This window comes from Castor canadensis, chromosome 5, assembly GCF_047511655.1.
Source record: "Castor canadensis chromosome 5, mCasCan1.hap1v2, whole genome shotgun sequence".
Classification (NCBI taxonomy): Eukaryota; Metazoa; Chordata; class Mammalia; order Rodentia; family Castoridae; genus Castor; species Castor canadensis.
In genome coordinates this window covers 54,515,182-54,535,941 of record NC_133390.1, presented here as the reverse complement: position 1 = coordinate 54,535,941, position 20,760 = coordinate 54,515,182, and the positions used below count along the sequence as shown (strand labels likewise).

General features: G+C 34.3%; 1 protein-coding gene across 3 annotated transcripts in view; it reads right to left on the bottom strand.

The window, feature by feature from the left end:
- The window catches only part of Alcam (activated leukocyte cell adhesion molecule), a 178,358-nt gene that overhangs the window by 38,823 nt on the left and 118,775 nt on the right, over nucleotides 1–20,760 (bottom strand). For all 3 annotated transcript variants that reach the window (XM_074073036.1, XM_074073038.1, XM_074073037.1), the window contains exons 2-3: nucleotides 6,728–6,828; nucleotides 4,331–4,550 (exon numbers count right to left, since the gene is read on the bottom strand). In XM_074073036.1, coding sequence (XP_073929137.1) covers nucleotides 4,331–4,550; nucleotides 6,728–6,828 — 321 coding nt within the window. The remainder of the gene's footprint in view (nucleotides 1–4,330; nucleotides 4,551–6,727; nucleotides 6,829–20,760) is intronic.

Genomic DNA, 20,760 nt, shown 5'->3' with positions numbered 1-20,760 from the left:
TAAAGTGTTTTTTTAAAATTTTATGTGAATTATGTCTTATTATGATTCAGAGACTCATAACCAAGTATAAAGTTGAGAGAAAAAGCAATGCCACAAATTTACTTACATTGTTAAAGTAATTTATTCAAGAACACTAATTTAAAAATAAACCAAATTTGGTTCTGAAAACTCCTAAGTTCTGTAAAATCACTCTGAAATCAAATGGTAGAATCATGCCTTAGTTAATTTTCTTCTTCCTTGATGACCTGGCTATTTCTATTGAAGTAACTAGGAGCAGTATTATCACAGGACCACACTATGATAACTTAAAATTATAGAATAGAGAGATTTAAAAATGAATTTTACAATATTCATTATAAATGAGATAGTACAGTGTGTGTGTGTGTGCTGGGGAAAGGGCAGCTAACATCTTTAGTCTTATATAACTAGAGCAATGGCATATAATACGAGGACTCAAATGATTGATTTTTTAGATACTAGATTGTGAAGTTTTCCACTGATATCCTTTCAGGTCTTATTGTAAATAATTAAAAATCAAGTTACAGTTAATGTTTACTGCAATTTGAAATATTTCATAAATGGAAGCTCTACTTTCCTTACTGCCTTTTTTGTAGTATATCAGCTGGAGAAGTGATACAGAAGATAATTTTGCAGGAAAAGGAAATTAAGTTAAGAAGATGGGGAATGAGCTGGAAGAAATATACCAGAATCAATATCTCCTTTTGCTCTAACACCCAGGTTGTTAGTGAGTACTCAGTATGAGCCTTCAAAAAAACGGAAATGAGCAACATACTAAACTTTGTATTTTCTGACCTCTTGCTGTCTCACCAGCAGGTGAAGATGAAGTAACAAATGCAAAACTGCTTAATATCACCTACAGTGTCCTGGTACTGCTGTCAAAACCTCCACAGAGGATAGCTCAATTTGATTTTGGAGAACAAGAAAAGGCAGATGCACTGGTTGGGTTAACTCAAAAGAGGTCCCACCTCTTCTCAGCAACTAGTCCTCACAGACCATGCATACTTTAAATCTACTATTGTGTTCATGGAGTCATGTTGAATATATCCTCATTAGATGGGGGAAAGGATTATTATTTTTATGTTTAAAGAACCAAACTGAAATATATAGTTTAGGTCTCTTGTTAAATAAACCATTTTCTGCTTCTTTCACCCCTTAAAGTATTAATTTCAGCTTGAATAACTTTCCTCAGGAGGATGAGGAAAGGTATGCTCAATTGTAATAAACCATTGGGAGCAGTATCCAAATAGAAACTCTGAAACAACTGTGTGAACCCAACAAACACCACCAGACACCATGAGAAATGGACTACCTGTACATCAGACTGTGTCATGGGAACAGTCTTTCTTTTAGCACTACCAGAATAGAGGAAACTTGCAAATTAGGATTGTGATTTCAAGTATTTTTGTAGAGCTAGACCCCCCCAACCTTTTTATTGAGACTGGATCACACAAAATCAGGGAGCATCTGATTTTCCTGACTCCACTTCATGAACATCTTGGACTAGCTTTCTTTCCTGAAGAAGTTACCATGAATAATGCCAAAAAAATTAATAGAATTCTAGCTAATTAAGTAGCAGCAGCTTCTCACCTTTCCAAGCCCTCTACATTAGCTCCTGAGTAGGGTCCTAGTAAGAGAATGGAAAACCCTCCCATGGAATCTAGAGCATTCATTTTACTGATGAGGTCATCTCAACCCCAGAATGGTAGAGACTTGCCCAAGGTCAGAAATTAGCAACAGTACTGAGAAAGCAAGGTCAGCCAGTGATCAGCTCAGTGATTTTTCCATTTCACCACTGACAGTCATCTGGCTCTCTGGGTACCCATTTGACCTCTAAGCCTTTTGCACAATCACTGAAATGAATCTTTGGAAACATTTAAAGGTCTACTAAACAAATAGTTTCATTAACCTCGAATGTGCACTAAATGCAAACATTGTTTGATTTTCATGCTATTCAACTTTTGAAAATAGCTGATCAGTGGTGCTAAAGCACGTCACATATTTGGATCTGGGATGGCTTATGGGTATGTTTTCTTACATCTGAGGTATAATTTAAAACTAAACAAATAAATTACATTAAAGGTAAAGTCACCAGTCAGGTTCTCTGGTTTGAAGAAACAGAATTTGACTTTGCCTATGAGCTCTGCAATCTGCAGCAAGAGAATCTGGGATTGACTCACATGACTCTATGATACATGGTGCACGTTGCTAGGTGACTCAACAGTGGGAAACAGAGGTCTGATTGATGAGTCCAGTAACTCTTAAGTGACTGCAATACATACATGCCCAGAAGAAAGTCTCCCAGTCACAGCTGCTGTTTGCTTCACAAAAAGTGACCCAAAGTAAAATTTTTTTTAAAAGCAAAGACCCTGCATCATCATGTAAACACTGTCTTTATCATGAGCTATGCTGCTCATTTTATTGGATTTGGAGGATCTCACAATTTCTAGTATAAAACACCATTTTCAAGAGTGTGTAACTTGTCTATGTAAATTTTCTCTGGCCCACAGCCTGGAATGCAAATTTTGTTTCTGAGATTGGCTTTGTTTTCAACAATATTCAAGAGAACGGGGAAGGGGTATTGGTGGTGTGTGGGGTGTGAGTTTGTTTTCCCAATCACAGGAATCCTCTGTATTCCAAAGCAGCTTGCAGATTTTATTGAATTAGATCAAATGAATTTTTAGTTTCAGATTTTTTTAAGAAAGGCATTCTGAAAAACATCTAAATGTGTAATAACCTGAATTTTTCTCAACTTCCTTTTATGCTAGCTTAATGTTCAATAATTTTAACACAGTATAAAAGAAATTTGAAAATGACAAATTAACATAAATAACTATTAGTGTGCTGTGACTTATTCTACCTACTATGGGACATTCTTAATATCATAGACTATAATAAAAAAATTTGGTTGCTGTCTTCAGAAAAAGTGTCATGAGCAGTGTACCATACATCTTTCTAAGAATATCAAAGTAAAATTTAAAAAGAAAGATACATGGGCCCTTGGCAAATATGAAATACCAATTCTTTATTTCATGTGCTTCATGGAAGTAGACCTGAGTGGCACACACTTGGTACTTGTTTGATTCATAAAATGATTGAGAAGTGTAGATGATTTCTGGAAAGTGCCTTCTAAGCTGAAAGTAATCAACTGAAACATGTAATAGGCTTTTACAAGGTTCTTCTGGAGAACAAAGGTTTCTTTTGATTGTGTAAGCACTCTTTGAGTCCACATAATGAACCCAGAGGAGCTTTGAAGTCCATATAAATACTTAAGGGACAGACCTACTTAGTTGCATAGGTTATTACAAGAGAAACAAGAAAAATCCATGGTTACGTGCTTAGGTGGAGCCCTCTGGGTTTCTTTCCTCACTATTTATTTTAATAATGTCTAGGTGGTATCAAATTCTCAGAAAGCTGAAGAAAAAAAGGTGGAGAGTGAGGGCCCTTCTTTCCTAATTAAAAAAGACTTGCTTTCTGAAACTTTTGAGACCCAGTTTTCCTCCTACAATTTTCATGATGTAACTGAGGTAGTATTTTTTATTTGAATCTTAAAAGATGAAATGCCTTAATTATAATGTCTCAAATCATTCATTTGCACAACTATTTGCACAGTAACATAAACTATATGTTATTATTAGGCAAAGTAACTTTGCCATAGTGACTACAATTTTCCTATCTTCTAACTCCATTCTCTACCCTTGGTGTGTCCCATACACACATTCAGGATGGGATGAGCTTTTATATTTAGGGCAATTTACTTAACCAAATGAACATTTTAAAGTCTAAATCAATAAGCATTAAAGGTCAGGATGCATATACATATATATTTTATTATATGTATATATATGTACAAATTAAGTGCTTACATCTCTAAGTAATAAGGTGAATTGAATTTATCTCTATTTTGTTTTTATATATTAAAATAGCAATTTCATATGGTTCAGTCTAATGTATATGTACATATGCATGGTTATATATGGAACTTGTCTATAACACAGAACATTTATTTAAGTACTTACCAGTGAAAGTTAGAAATCATGTCAGTTATCACTAATAGTACTTCATATCTCAGAAAATTTTACATGACAAAACAACGAAGGATATTGTTTTAGTTCCTCACTGTAAATCTCCTATTTAAATTTCAGACTTTGTTTCCCTTGCTGGCTGCATGCATGAGCAGAAGATTTCTAGAAATCCTCTTATAGAGAAGCCTGGTGTAGTTACATTACAGAGAGCTCAGTCCTTTTTCAAAAGAACATGTTCTTGTACTGCCCATCAATCCCACTTAGCAATTATATTGCAGGCTACTTACTGAACACCTTGACTACTGTAGGTGCCTCAAACACGTTGTCCTCCGTTACTAGCATGCACACAAATCTCTTTTCATCACTGATCTTCGCATTACTGATAGACAAGGTGTAGTTTTCTGAGAGGCTCAGTCTGTCTTTGTATTCTGGCACATCGTCGTACTGCACACTTTTCTTTGTAGAGGACCTGAAGGCAATAAATACTGGGGAGCCATCAGGCTTTTCCTAAAAATTAAAATAATAATACTTTTTAAAAACAAGCATATTCAGATGCTTCAGGATTGCATTGCATTCAGAATAACAAAATTTGTTGGCTACATTCTTCAACCAATATTTATAATTTTTTTGTCTAAGAGCAATAATTTTGGATAATAGCCTCACATAAATCTTTGCTTACAGAAAATCACTCTTTATGAGACAGGAAGCTATAAGCTCTTTTATAGGTTGGTTTAAATGTGTGAAAATGAAAGGATAGAGCTCTTAGAAGATGAGCTTTCCTCACATCTGGAAAATAGAATTAGTGACTATTTTGAAACTGACAAGGACTGGTTTTGTTCAATATAAAACAAAAAGTACATAAAAGCAAATATATAAGTGTACAAGATGACATTCAGATCACCATTCCAGCAAGCTTAAACTTGAGCTGCAAACACTGATTTAGATATCTTGTGCAGTTGTCTTTGGCCTCTTCCTTACTTTAATCTGCATACTTTTAATGTCCACATCATTCAAGCAGAGTTGCGATAGCTGACCTTTGCATGTTAAATCATTTTATCACTCTTCCTGGAGAAACAGTATTCACCCTTGTGAAACAATGATGTCCATTAAGCAAGAGAATTAGATTAACCATTGAAATTCAGCTTTACTATTTGAGTCATAAAACTTAATTCAAAAGGCTTTCATATAAAAGCTTATCAAAATAAGATAATCTGGCCCCTGAGTCACATGATGCATTTCTTCCTCTGGTTCCATGAGAATTCTCTTATCTAAGAAGCAATTTAGTCTAAAATAGGTGCCAATTCCTCTTTTATTTACTTCTCAAGGCTTTTGAGAAAATAAAATATGATACAACATGTTAAAATATAAGGCAAATTTTAAGATACTATGCAGAATTAATTAAAAAATTAGTATTGATTACTAAGCTTATCTTGCAGTCCCGAAGTTTTAAGCTCTTACACATTCAGAATACACCAGCAATATTCTTCTTAAATCTTTTAGCTTTATCTCAGGTTTACAATGTAAATCCTTGCCTTATGTCATTTCTTCATTATGGGAAATATGTTAGACCAGTACTTAAATTTTCATACTCACTTCCTTATGCAATAAATAATAGTTATTAATTTTTGAGCACTTAATTATGTGGCAGGTTCTTTCCTGGGACTTTCTATGCAGTGATTAATTGATTTAAAACTCCTAACAACACAGTAAGTTAGACTTACAATTTAGTTTCATTTACAGATTGCACAGTGATGGTAGCATTTGGTAAGTAAGATAGCTTCCCAATGTCTTGGCTGGTAAGTCTCAGCAGAGTTGAGATTTGAGCTAAGCATCCTGGTCCCATCATGACTACACTGTTCCGCTCTTGATAGTACTTAGATTTATGTATCTCTTCCTATGGGCCCTGTGGCAGATGCTGATGAAGAGGCTGAGTGAGTGAGGCTGGGAGGAGTGAAGAGCCACATTCTCCACTCACAGGAGTTTACAGTGATGGTAACAAGCCAGTTCATCCTCTCCCTAGGTTTGCTTCCTTCCATTTCTCCCACATCCTCCACTTGTCTTTTGGGTGTTTACATTAAATTGGAGGATGTGTACTATTTCTGCAAATTGCCACTAACAGTGAAACTGAAATGTATCTCATCAGTTTATTCCTGGGGCTTTTTGCTTAATCACAGTTGGAAATTTGCCATTATCAATCAGTTTCCAGTACTGTTGTGCCAGCTCAGTTTAGATGAAAACCATTCCTTGTGTTATGCTTAGAATTTTCTATGATTACAGAAGATTTTTTTGTCACATGATTCCATTTATTTTGACAGTGAATTTGATTCAGCATGAATTGTGTGGTAGACTCTTAGGCTCTTGGAATTTGGGAGATGGTAAAAGACTGTCCTCATAAACCTTAACTTCACCTTTCCATGTTGGTAGAGAACTATTCTGGGACTCTAAGGATGAATATTTCAGACTATTGTCACCTAAAACTTATGTGCTTATTTTTTTTAAATAGACTTGTTTTATAAACTTAGAAATTTTGTTGACATATTCAATGCACTGATTATACCTTCCTACATTAGTATCCATAGATGAATATTGCCATCATGTTGATTTAACATTCATATTTACTCACAAAAAAGAATTGCACTTTTAAAACTGGAGGCAATTAACCAAATGGCAGGTGGGTCACTTACATATTTCCATTTGCCAAACATGAGACTCTGAGGCACATCAAGCCGGCAAGGCATGGTAATGGTATCTCCGTATGCTGAATTTACAGTGTACCACCCAAGGCCTTAAGGAAAAAGGGGGAAAGAAAGGAAGATTATAAGTGTTTTAGGGAAGTTATAAGAACATAGTAAAATCTGCAAGAGAATTATCTAATTCACTATATTTCATAGGAATCTATTTCACAGGAATATATTCACAAAGAATAATGTATTAAAAAAGCTCAAACTAGCTTTACATATATCTGCATTTCTCATTTGAAAATATTACCAGAGTTATCTTATAGAAAATTTTTAAAAAGCTATCAAAAATTGAGAACTAATAAATATAAGACTCAATTTTATTAGTACGGGGGAAAATGAGCATTTGGAGGCCTTATTTTATAATAGTATAGGTCGAAATACTAATTTAAGTATTAATTTCCCATAAAATATTAACATGGTAATAGTTAAAATATGAAACTTATTTATAAAGTGTTGTTTAAAAAGTGGTTAGCTGCATTTTGGGGTGTCAGTCTCATCTAAATCACAGTTTATTGTTATGGCAGAGAAAACTTCCTGGTCTTATTTGACTCAATATTGACAAAGATAAAAATAAAGAACAATTAAAATGTAGAAAGAATAGTTTTGTATAAGAATGTAAAATATTATTCACAGTTGTATAAAACAAGGACTAAAAAGTCAAGCATTAAAAAAAGAAGAAAAAGAAAAAATTCAAGCATTTAGGGATACAAAATGACAAAAACCAATTTTTTCTCTAAAAAACCAAAACTAAGAGTAGAATAGTAATTACTAGGGATTAGAAAGAGTAGAGAGAAGAGGGAACAGAAAGGGGGGCTTAGATAATGGGTCCCAAAACACAGATAAGAGAAATAAGTGCTTGTACTCTGCTGCACAGTAGGGTGACTATAGTTCACAATATTCTATTGTGTATTTATGAAGAATTAGAAGAGAGGAACTTGAAGGTTTCAGACATAAACAAATTATGAGGACATGGAAGTGAACACCACACTGATTTGATCAGTACATACTGTATAGATGTATCTCATAAATATGTACAGCCACCAACTACTATGTGCTAATTAAAAAGAAAAAAGCTCAGGCACTTAAATTTGCAAGAGTAGTTAACTTGCTCTGTTTACATAGATATTTAAATTTTAAACCTTTCACAATTGATTATTATGCTAAGTCATAATTGGGTATTAGAGTCTGGAGGGGCTATAAAAAACTGCAGTGAAAAATGATATTTTGTCCACCAGGTGGTGCTAAAGGGCAAAACTAAGGCAATCTGCAGCACATAAATAAAACCATTTTAGGACTTTCTGAAGAAACAGGGCTGAATGGATGCTATAGTTCACTGCTATCCATTAACCACAGTGTAGACACAAATTTCATATAGGGATAAAATTAACCTTATTAAAGAGAAAACATAATATAATTACTACTTTAAAATTCTGTCAATTGAGGAGGCTACTTCCTCTTTAAGCAATTTGTCTCAGTGAACAGAAGCATAAAAACAAAGTTAATGCAAATATGCAAACAACCAGCTAGTTGTTTCCAATTTTTTTAGGATTGTTAAGATACAGAATACAAACCAGAAGTGAGGATGTTTTTTCACTTGGGAATTGAGACAAGAAGTAAATTTAAAACTGTTTATCATATGTTCAGTAGCATAACAAAGAATTGCCTAATTTATTTTATTTTATTTTGTTTAGTGGGACTGGGGTTTCAGTTCAGGGCTTGGTGCTTACAAAGTGCTATATCACTTGACCTACATCTCCAGTTCATTTAGTTCTGATTATTGGAGGTGAGGTCTCACAAACTTTTTGCCCAGGTTGTCCTCGAACTGTAATCCTAGTAATCTCCATCTCCTCGGTAGCTAGGGTTACAGCAGTGAGCCACCAGCACTACTTTTTAATTAATTTTTAATAGTTATTTTCTCCATAATGTAACCATAACCTTTTTAAATTCAAACCATCAAAAATCAGACGACTGTAAATGAAGAAATGGTCCCTTCAGCCTTTTAAAAATAAAAACAATGAGAAGCTATTGTTTAATGTATTTTTATTTTATGTATTCATTTTGCATCAAACCTTGGGTCTTACACATGCTAGGCAAGCATTCTGCCAATGAGCTACATCCCTTTTCCCTGATAAGCAGGTTCAGATCAGTGGTCACGGATATGCACACTAATCAGTCTCATTCAGGAAACTGCTTTATTTCACATTGCAATACATGTATTGTATGATATTTGGTTCCTACAAGTGGAATTTCTATCATGTGTTTTAAGACCTGTTTTACACAGGTTCAGGTCTGCTAAGCCAAGAGAACCATTTTGTGATTTTATGACTTGTTTATTTTCACCAGTTTGTATTAAAGCACTTGGGCGTGTAATAATCTGATATCCTACACCTTAAATTGCTGCAGGACATGCACCTCCCATTGTCTCCTATCATGAAACCATCTTCTGTTGATAACTGATGCTGCTTCCAGATTCCGTGGTAGCCAAGGAGTGGAAGGGAAGCAACTGAAAGAGCTCAGACACCATGATGTGAATCCTTTGTAAGGTAAAGAAGGTAAAGAAAACTTTAAGAAGTCCTTTTCCAAATTGTTAATACTGTGTGCATTCTGAGAGACCATTTTTCTTTTCTTTTCCATATATATATATATATATATATATGCCAAATTTTATAACAGGTTTTAAAGCTGTATGAATTTCAAGTATATAGTGTGTTATTACCATGAAGAATGCACAATTTCAATAGGGAAAGGACCATATATTTAAAATCTTTGTGTCTGTAAGAACAATGCCTGGCATTTATTGAGTGCCTAATAAAATGATTTCTCATTTGAATGTTATAAAGTTCTTTCCATTTTGATTATGAAATTAACATCTTTGAAAATCAGAGAGGAATTGAATACACTGGAATTTTGAGAGATTTCTTATTCCTACTTCATACTCTAAAGGCTGACATATATTGTCTTGGATAGAGAACTTGAATTTTGTTGTATATGTCACTCTCTGTCTTAAGGAAAATAGAAAACAAACACATTTTACAAGAGTTCATGAATAGAACTACAGAAGGGAATATGCTCTCTACCTGTCAAGTGAAATTAAGGGTCATTTGTGCTTTCTGATTTGCAAATGATGCCAGGAAATGCCCCCTTTCCTCATTTGTGATAACTATAAAGCAAAGAGTTGTTTCTGCTATTTTGAAAATTTATGAGTTGCATCTTTTAGTTACAACTCCAAATATGAAATAAGTCTGGACAGAACTCTGAAGATCAGAACAAAGTCAAAGAAAGTAAGTAAGACACATGAGAAGAATGAGGGTAACAGGAAAAGGCCAATAGTTCCAGACAATAGTGGTTTCGAGAGCAGAATGCATGGTAATGTGGATGGAATCAGAAGCCATAATTATTCTTGTTTCAGGACTAGTTTTCAAATTTGGTATAGTCATAGACTTTCCTCCTCTGGCAAGAGTGTATTCACTCTAGGTTTATCCAATAGATAGATTAAAAGCTTCCTTCTATGGGAGAGCTAACATCTCTAACCTCTGAGGGATAAAATGGCTATAAAGCCCATGGTGATTCGGTGCTGAGTTGGAATCCTAATTTGTAGAGATGTCTTTACCATTGAGATGAAGTGCTAGGAGACCCAAAGTAATTCAACCATGATGACTCCGTTTATACTTTTCACAGAAGAGAGAGCTTTTTATCTTTGAATTAACAAACCTGAAAACTGAGTTTAGCTTACTAGAATTCTCCTGCATATTTTCTTCTTATAAATTCATGGATTGGTAGTCTACAGATCAGTGTGCATTATTGCAATATAAAATGTGTAGGATGCCTTTCCTCAAGGATCTGAAAACAGACCGTAAACCAATGTACAGGTACACAAGTATATGCTTTTCTATGCAGGACATGTGTCTGTATATGTATATGTATTTGGGCTACATCCTTCTATATTAAATGAGTTCTATGTATTTAAGATACTTTTGTGAATTATTATTGATATCAAAATGTCAACATAAAATAAGATGTAAAAATATTCATACTTAAGAAGTAGTGAGCAATTAAAACATTTGAAAATACAGGGTGTCTAGACAGAGGTAAAGAATGACAGAATTAAGATGGTTATATTGGAGAATTTAATGGAGACCAAATGGGCAAGCAAAGATAAGAAAAATCACTTGGCCAAAAATTCTAACAAGTGGAATCTTAGGCAAGTGACTAAAAAATACAGGTTAGTTCCAGCCATACATATTGTGCAGCAAACTATTTAAAAGAAGCATTGAAAACAGATTCATAAAGTTTTGAATTTAGGTGATCACTTTTGATCTCTAAGTGAAATAAATAAAAATGCAAAGATTTTGATCTCGGTGGTGACAAGTGATTTCTCCATGCGAATTATCTGTCAAGTTCAGAGTAATCATTCTTTGCATTGCTGCCATACAGGCATGTGAATTAGAATAGCTTAAAATTCAGAATATGCTACTGCATTTCCAGCAGCAGCAGTAGCAGCAGCAGAGTACGTACTACAGAAAATCGGCTGAGAATCAGACATAGTTTACATTTACATTCTGTAATTCAACATTGTTAGTTATTACTTATTGCATTCATACCATAATAGCATCACCACCCTTAAAAGTCCCTTTTGAGATCTGCTAGGTGCCATAAAAGGGTTAATTGCAAGTACAACTGGCTCAGAATTTATGATGTAAGAATAAATTCTAGTTTCGTGGAAATTTCAGAGACTTGTCTGAATAAATGAATTATTGTGGAGGGCCCAGGTATAAGTTACTCTCATATTTATTTTAATAATTTTGACAGAAAAACATACTAGTGTTCCTATTTATTAATGAATTAGTTTGCATCAGTGTTTCTCAATTGATCACCACTGACATTTTAAGCAAATATATCTTTATTGTTAGGGGACTATATTGTGTGTTTTTAGGAGGATTAGCAGCATCCAGGCTATGTCAGTACCACCCTTCCCCCACTGTGATAAGCAAAACATTTCTAGACAATTTAAAATCTCTAGACATTAACTGAAAAGTCCCTTTGCAGGAGAAATTGCCCCCAAACTCCATCCACTGAGAACCACTAGTTTAGATCTTCACTTATTGTCTTCTTACACTCAGAAATGAAGCTGTGGTTTCCAATGAAGGGATTTTAAAGTGAAATAGAATCTTCATGTAAGACATTATTTAATGTAGGTGGAGGGACAGAAGCAGAAATGGTAAGTAATAGCACCTGGTTACTATCAAATTTGTATGCCTTGCATAAATGTCTTATTTATATTATACTATAATAAGGGGATAGGATGCAGATTGGGATTTCATTCCCAATCTCTTTATAGATATGACAAAGATATTTTGTTTTAGCAAGCATACTTTACACACCACAATCAAACTAATTATACATACTGTATAAGTTTTCTAATCTGTAAATATTGTATATATTTTATTTAATATGACAAAATATCATAGTTCTACTGATACAGTGAAGTACATATTTTGAAAGTGTACATATTTTGACTGTGATTTTGTGATTCAATCGCAGGAAGTTACAATTTCTCCCATACTTTTATCATATTAAACAAGAGCTTAAGATTTTCATCAAGGTTGTGATATATATGTACATATAATGTATATTATGTGTGTGTACATATATATATACACAGGTATGTGAGGTGCATGTGTGTTTGTGCATGTGGAAGATGTGTTACAAGGCTATTATTCCCAAGAAATTTGGAATAGATGGTGTATAGGAGAAGCCATCTGATAAAATCCATTAGTATCTTGAAAAATAGAGAGAAAAGTTTTTTTCTCTGCTTTTTCTTCTTTATCAATTTCCCTTCAACTAACTTGAACACTTGGAGGCCACGCTAAGTCTTTGCTATATGTGAAGTAGGGAGACTTTAGTTCAAAGTTAACTTTCTGCATAACATTTCACAAGCATCATATAGTATAATGAAGGTATGCTTGAGTAATGCCTACAAGTAAGAAAAATAATAATTCTTTTTACTTCCCCTCACCATTTCCAATAACTTTAAAAATGCATTCATTATATTAGACATTTTAGATGAATGGTGGTTCCACAGTGGACCAACTTACTAAACTATAATGCTAACATTGTTTTAAGATATAAGCTCTTTGTTTTACTTGCAAATTTGGTATTTTATAATGCTCTAAATATTTAGTATTTTATTAGACTATAGATCAATATAATAATATCTATTATTTGACAGATTTACATAAAAAGCTTAAAAATACTTTATCAGTAATTGCATTGTTATGCTGAAAATTAACTTTTTAGTTTACCTTGGGATGGTCTATGAGGCTAGTAATTCTCAATTCCTCCTGCTTAGTTTAGGCTTTTCCCCATTTCTACTTCACTTTTTATTATTCCTTGGGTCTGTCCACTATGATTGATTTCCTATGTCCTTTAAGGCCTCTCTCACAAATCATCCGTTTCTATACTAAATCATGCACTGAGTATTTATTGAACACCTACTATAGGAAGATAGTCCATTTTACTTTGTGGGGGGAAATATATAATGAAATACCAAGGCCTTTTCCTCAAGGAATGTGGTAGGATTGGGATAAGGTTCATAATGCCCAAAATAAGTACTGTGCGGAATGCACAAAAAGGACTCTTAGCAGTAAGCCCAAGGATATTGGTAAAGGCTTCTAGGAGGAAACTATATTTGGCTTGAATCCTGAGTTAAGGTTTCTATAGATGAAATGATAAGGGCTGCCTCAAAGGTGTGTCAGGCAAGGCCAAAGAGAAGCACTGAGTGACACTTCGGTTTCTCTTTTAGGGTAAACTCAATGCTTTATTACAGTAATTACTAAAGAGAAGATCTTTGATCTTCATCAGATACATGTCCTAAAACTGGCATTTTTCCAAACTTAGAAACACACATAAAATTGGTCTAATAAAATGTAATTAAATGTTAGACTTCTTTACTTTTCTCTTTGCTTTCATCAGCAATGTTAATATTTGGATTTCTTTTGGGGCATGTAAAATTATAAGCAAAAATTTTACGTAGAAATTATCAAGAAACATTTTTTCAAGTTGTGTACCTTTACTTTCATTTTTGAGCAGTGCCTCTTGGACTTTAAATCAGAAAATGTGTAGATTCCACTGTACTTGTTAGGATTTCTTAACTCAGGATCCATGAATGAACTTTAAGCTTTCTGTGTCTCCTCTAAAATTATATTTTAAAATATTTTAATTCAAGCATGATATATTTGATTCATTGTAAGAACCTTTGTAAATGCTATAATGTATCTCCTCCACAAAGCACACAATAAAAAAAATTTTTAAAAATTATAGATTATGGTGTACCAAAGGACTTGCTGGTATACAATGAGAGTACAAAGATTCCATCGGATTGTCTAAGGTGACTATAGGTTAAAAAGATAAAAAGTTTAAGGGTCACCCTTAGTGGAATAGAATTTATGGAAGCAAAAGTTGGTGGCATCAAATATAAAAATTCTAACATCCTCCCACCTAGCAGTTCCACCACTGGGAATCTATCCTATAACAGTTTTTGCATATAAACATAATTACATGAGGTATCATTTTAAATAATAAAAAACTATAACCAAAGTGTTCATTAACAAAGGAACAGGTCCACATATAGCACATGTCCATATAATTCTCTACATGAACCCATTGGAAAGAAGTGATAACCAAACACAGCATTTTTTTCTTTGTATACTTTGATATTAAAAATTTGTATCATTCATTTAGTGAAGGCTATGGTAGTCTGATAATAATAGGTAAACTAAAGCCCTCTATGAAACATTGAAAGGAACACCATAGGATGAATCTGCACATATCTTATATCCACATTAAACATTTCAGGAAATTGTATGATTCATTGAAATTCTAAGGAATCCAGCTGCACAGGGTGTGGAACATGGAGCACTGTGGTGACTTGAAATGAATGCCTTAATATGGTCCCCTAAAACCAATAGTTTTTCTTTAAGAATTATTTAATGAAATACAAGGTACACACAAGGATACCAAGAGACCTAGATTTATGTTGAAATGTCACTAACAGCACTGGACTTTTAAGGTTCCTTTGGCAACTATCCACACAATTTTTTGTTCTGAGGAAGAGACTGAGATTCCCACACTTGTTCCACAATGGGATCCCTGTGTTACCAAGTCATCATTCCTAAGAGATGAGTTTTAGACTAAGCTATGGAGTCTTTGCCAGTGTGCCAAAGCACAGGTCCCTAAGAAGAGACAAACTTAAATAAAAATAATTAAAAATACTTCATGCACTTTGTCTTTGTGTATGTGTGGGGGGAGGGTAGTAATAAGCTGAACCAAATAATTTAGATGTAGTGTATGAAAAGAACAATAGTTTCAATTTTATTTTAGAGTAGATTCTCATAGTAAGAGACTAAATAGAAGAAATATTTAAATATATTTTCAACATACCACCAACTACTGCATGCTACTACATATTTTTCTCACAATAAATATTAATATATATGTAATTAGTAGCTTGCATTAATTGAACTTCATAAAGTTGACTGTTTTCTACTACCATACTTCTAATTCTTGAGGACTTGCTGTTCATCTTTAAATGCTCCTATAAGGAGAATCCTTCACTTAGTCAATATAATGAAGATAATCAGCAAAATGTTATTTTCCTTATTCTTCCATCCCCACAATTCAATTTCTCCTATCAGTTCTTGAATTCTGTCTGCCTAAATCCTAAGACTTCATTGGGGACTAGCTTAGCTAAAGAGGCAGGAGGAAGGAGCTCATGTGTGCATGCTCCTCAAGTTAACACAATGTAAAGACTCAGGTTGTTCCTCTGAACATTTTCTCAGCGTGAAAGTTCAGGCTTAACTACTTAAGAGTATCTGGCTCTGTGTAAGTGTTGTGCATTTTGCTACATAAATTGCATTGAAATTGTGGATATGGTTAAATTACTTTAGCAAGAAGAATAGTGATACTGTATTCAGGAAATCAACAGAAAGGCAGATACAATGTTTCACAAAAGATGATTGCAACATCTGAAGTAATGGAAACTTCTGGAATTTAGTCAACAGGCTGACTTTAGAAAGACTTCATAGTTATTGTGACATTATTAAATTTGTTTTCTGCAAATAATTTAATGCCATGACAGCAAAAAGACATCTTGATATGAGAAATTAAAGCTGTCCTTTATAACATACTCCAACCCCCAAACGACAAATTCCTAACATCTCTAATATTTTTCAAAATGTCTTCGAAAAATTATATTGCAAACACTTTTAACTATAAAATCATTACTTTTTAGATAGCATATATTAACAAAGACTTGTTAATTGTGTTGCTTTAGCTTTCCAAGAAATATTCAACAGCATTAGTCTGACTCATTTCTTAACTTTCCTTTCTTTTTCCTCCCTCTCTCCTCCCTCCTTCCTTTCTTCCTTCCTTCCTACCTTCCTTCTCCTCCTCTCTTCCCTCCCTTTCCCACCTCCCTCCCTTACCTTTCTTCTCCCTTCCTTTCCTTCTTTCTCTTTTTCCCTCCCTCCTTCCCTTCCTTGTTCCTTTCTTTGTGGGACTGGGATTTGATCTCAGGGCCTAACATTTAGTAGAGGTGGTCTACCACTTGAGTCCTTACGTTTCAGATATGGTCTTGTGCTTTTTACTCAAGGGCCCCAGATCATGATCTTCCTACTTATGCCTTCTGAGTACCTGGGATCATGGACTTGAACCACAAAGCTCAGCTTGTCTGCTGAAACAGGGTCTTGTTAACTTACCCTCCCCACCCTCAATCTGGCTTTGAATCTCAATCCCTCAGATCTTTATCTTCAGAGTAGCTGGTGTTACAGGCATGTGCCACCACACCTGGCAGAGGATTTTATTTTATAATTGAAATAATAAATTGCCAAAGTTAGTGAGTAAACTGTCAGGGCTACTCATGAGCATAGTATATTTCCGCTCTTGGGTGGACTGAGTGATCTTGTTCAGTACACTAGCTTCTGGCATGCCGCACATTACATACCTAACATAGTACAGAGAAATGTTTATATTGGTAGAAATATCTTTTTGCTTTTCTGCAGATGCATCCCAATTAGTATTGCCTATGTCTCCTGAGGATGTAGATTTGTACAATCAAGCATAATAAGCAATAAAGGTTAAAAAGATATTTAATAAGGTTTTCCACATATTTGGTACAGCTTGCTAGCTGATTTCAGAGATGTAGATTTGTGTAAATTCCATGCTTTTAATTGACAGCTCTCAAAGGGATTGCAATATAAGTTAAGGTCATAGGAAGAAAATTATGCTTCTCTGACATTTTTCCTTTTCTTTCAGAACCAAACTCAACTTATCATACAATCTAATTCTCTGGCTTTGAAGGCAGAACATTTATCCAAGATAAAGTTTTGAGAGATTAAAGCATGAAATTTAAAAATAAAAGCATTGCATACACCTGGGAAACCTGCACAACCTGTTATATAGGGCTGACATCACTTGTCTGTCTTAGGAGACCTTGCGAAGACCAGGCCTGAGTGGGCATGGGAACCATGCCCATTGCAGCTTGTCTACATTGTAAGCTAGTGGGGTAACTCTGGATGCATGAACTTAGAGAGATAACACTGACATCTATTAATATTCAACAATAACTTTTCATATCTTCCATTTGCTCTGACAGTCATTATTCTTAATTGATGAGTGGGAGGAAAGGTGGGAAAGAACAGGATAATTTAGGGAAGCAACGAGTAGAGATGAGAAATATAGGAAGCTGTATTGAAAGGTAGTTTTACCATTTCTAAAGGTGTCAGAGTGAAAAAAACGCTGTAAAGATCTGTGAAATCTGTACCTGAAGCTGCCTTCCATTTTGAAACTTTTCCTTACTCCCAAAGATTTTAAACTCTCTAAAAACTTACAGCTCTGGAAGCTAATTGTAATTTTAAGTGTTGCATATATATGCTATAATTTAGGAATTGGTTTAATCTCCCCCTGAGGAAAGTTTGAAAAATTAGCTATCATGGACAAGGTGGCAAAACAAATGCAAATAAACAAAACTGGATAGAGACAACAAGTTCTTAAAGCAGGTGCATGGCTCTTCTGGAGTCTGTGATTTCACAAGAACTTCAGTGGTAAGCAGTGCTATTAAACTTCTTCTGAGAACATTCCTGCATGCAGTTTGTCTTCCGTGTTTGTTGAAGTTTGCATCTTATGTCACCAGCCTCTGTGTGACATTTTCATGGCACTATTCAAACATTAACCAAATAAAAATTTCATATTCTTTATTTATTATTAAGGGAAAAACTCTCTGAGGTGTGGATGACATAAAAATGCACCCCACAAACCTCTAACTACAGGAAATGAGCAAGCCAGGGGCCTCACTGCTGCAACTTTGCCTATCAACAGGTTGTGCTAATGTCATATTTCTTACTGGCTGTTCCTAGATATCCAGGTGCTGCAGCGGGGACACTAAAGCATGCCAGTCTCTGGGAGTCACTTCTGTGAGGTCTGACTGCCTGCTTATTCCTCCATGCCCTGACAGACCTTCCTTAGACTGCATGGTATTTGCTTTGTAGTCTGAGGATTCTCCCACCACCTCCAGCTCATTGGCCTTGGCCAAATTCTTTTTGGATATTCTTTTTTGCAACAAAAGCACAAATGAGTATGTAGACTGCATCAAACTGGAAAGCTTCTTAAAACACTTCTACAGAGTTAAGGAAACAACCACCATAAAGAAAAGGCAACTTATGGTTTGGGAGAAGATATTTCAAATTGTATATCTAATAAAGGATTAGAATCCAAATAACTTAAAGGACTCACACTACTTAGTAGCAAAGAAACAAACAAGCAGATTAAAATGGGCAAAGGTCCTGAATAAACATTTTTCCAAAGATGACATGCAAGTAGTCAATAAGTATAGGAAAAGATACTCAACATCACTAATCATCAGGGAATTATAAATCAAAACTATAATGAGGTATCACCTTACACCTGGTAGGATGATTTTTATCAAAAAGAAAAGAAATACCAACTGTGGGTGCAGGTATGCACAAAGAAAAAAAAAACTCACATACAATGTTGGTAAGAATGTAAATTGCTATAGCCATTATGGAAAGCAGTATTGAGGGTCCTCAAAAAGTTAAAAGGAGATGGATATGTTGATTTGCCTGACTATAGTAATCATTTGACCATATATATGTATATCATACTTTATGTTGAACAACTTAAATGTTTAGATAAAAATAAATTAAATATATCTAAAATAATTAAAACAATATCTAATAACAATGATAGATGTTTTACATTTTGCAATATTCTCATGTAGATGTTGTTCATATTTTTATATTTGGGCTTTATAAAAGTCCTGCATGATGAGCAAAGACACCCATATATAAGCAAATAATATTATACTTCATTTTGTGGATAATATATTATCCACCCTACCAATCCAAGAGACTATGTCAATGTCATCAAGCCAGTACATGAGAGAGTCAGAACTCAAACTTAATTTTCAAGTCCAATTCTTTTCACCAGCAGATATATAGAAAATGACTCAATGTATTACTTTATTTTATATTATGGAGAACTCAAATATTGTTTGAAAATTATTATAAAGCTCTGCATATTTACACTAGTATATTTGAATGCTATAGATTACAGAGAGTAGGAATAAAATGAACTATAATACACAATCACTTCTTTCACAGTGGGATGATACATAGTCCAGTCCACGGCAAGTCCTCTAATTAATGAAATAAAACAGAAAACCATAAAAAACACCCAATGATGTAGGTATATTTCAGGTCAGGAAGCAGAGGGTAGAGGTTGATAAGGTCCTGTCATATGGACAGAGTGCTCAGGTAACAAGCAGAGTAGCCCTTTATGCATTTCTAACACCTAGAAAAATAGAGGCTGTACAGTAGATATCCAAGAAAGACGTACTGAAGGACTAAAATGACAAGGTTGGGATTCAAGTATATCTATCTTTAAAACATGTTGTCCTTCCTCTTCATCAAAAACATTTCTCACAGTTATGAATTTTAAAAGCGTGGAAAATTTACATTTATACAAAGAACATTCATAAAAATTTTATTTATTATTGCCAAAACTGGGAAGTAACCAACTTATTCTTCAACAGGTGAATAGATAAACTGTAGTACACAAGAGTTGGAATATCATTCAGCAATAAAAATAGCAGTTACAAAGCCATAAAGAGACATGGAGGAATCTTAAATTCATATTACTAAATAAAAGAAGTCAATTTGAATATTTTGTGACTCTAGCAATTATGGAAAAGGAGAAGCTATGGAGAAATTTTAAAAATCCATAGTTTTCAGCAGTTTAGAAGAGGAAGAAAACCATGGAGAACAGGGAATGTTTTAAGATAACAAAATTACTCTGGTACAATAATGGTATGCCAATGGTATTAAACACATGTGAAAACCAGTATCAAGTTCAAAACAAAGAGGGAAACCTAATATAAGCAATGGAATTTAGCTAATAATAGTGTATCAATATTGGTCCACTTGTTGTAACAAATGTACCATCTAATGTAAAAATATCAGTAACATGGGAAACTGGGTAGAGATGGGGTGAGCAGAAAAGAGTACATGGGAACTCTTTATTTCCCATTCAGTATTTCTGTAAACTTGGAACAGATAGAAAAATAAACTAGCTAATTAAATTGAAATATTTTTAGTATGTATAATTTCTTTAGCCTATAGAATGCACCCTATATTTAGCTTCATTTAAGTTCTCTAGGTATAAGGGGGAAGGATATAAACATCTTCAAGAGCAAAGTTTTGGCATCTGTCAGCAAGGTGGTCCCAGTCCTGGCAGCTAATCCCAGGGGTTCAGCAGGTGTTGACTTTCCACCATCACCAAGACTTCTGATGAAGTGGGGCTCTCTGTGCCTGTGCTGTGCTGGCTGTTGCTGCTTTATCGTTATGTTTTCCACATATCCGAAATCACACCAAGGGGCCAGAACATTTGCTTGATCTTTCCATTTA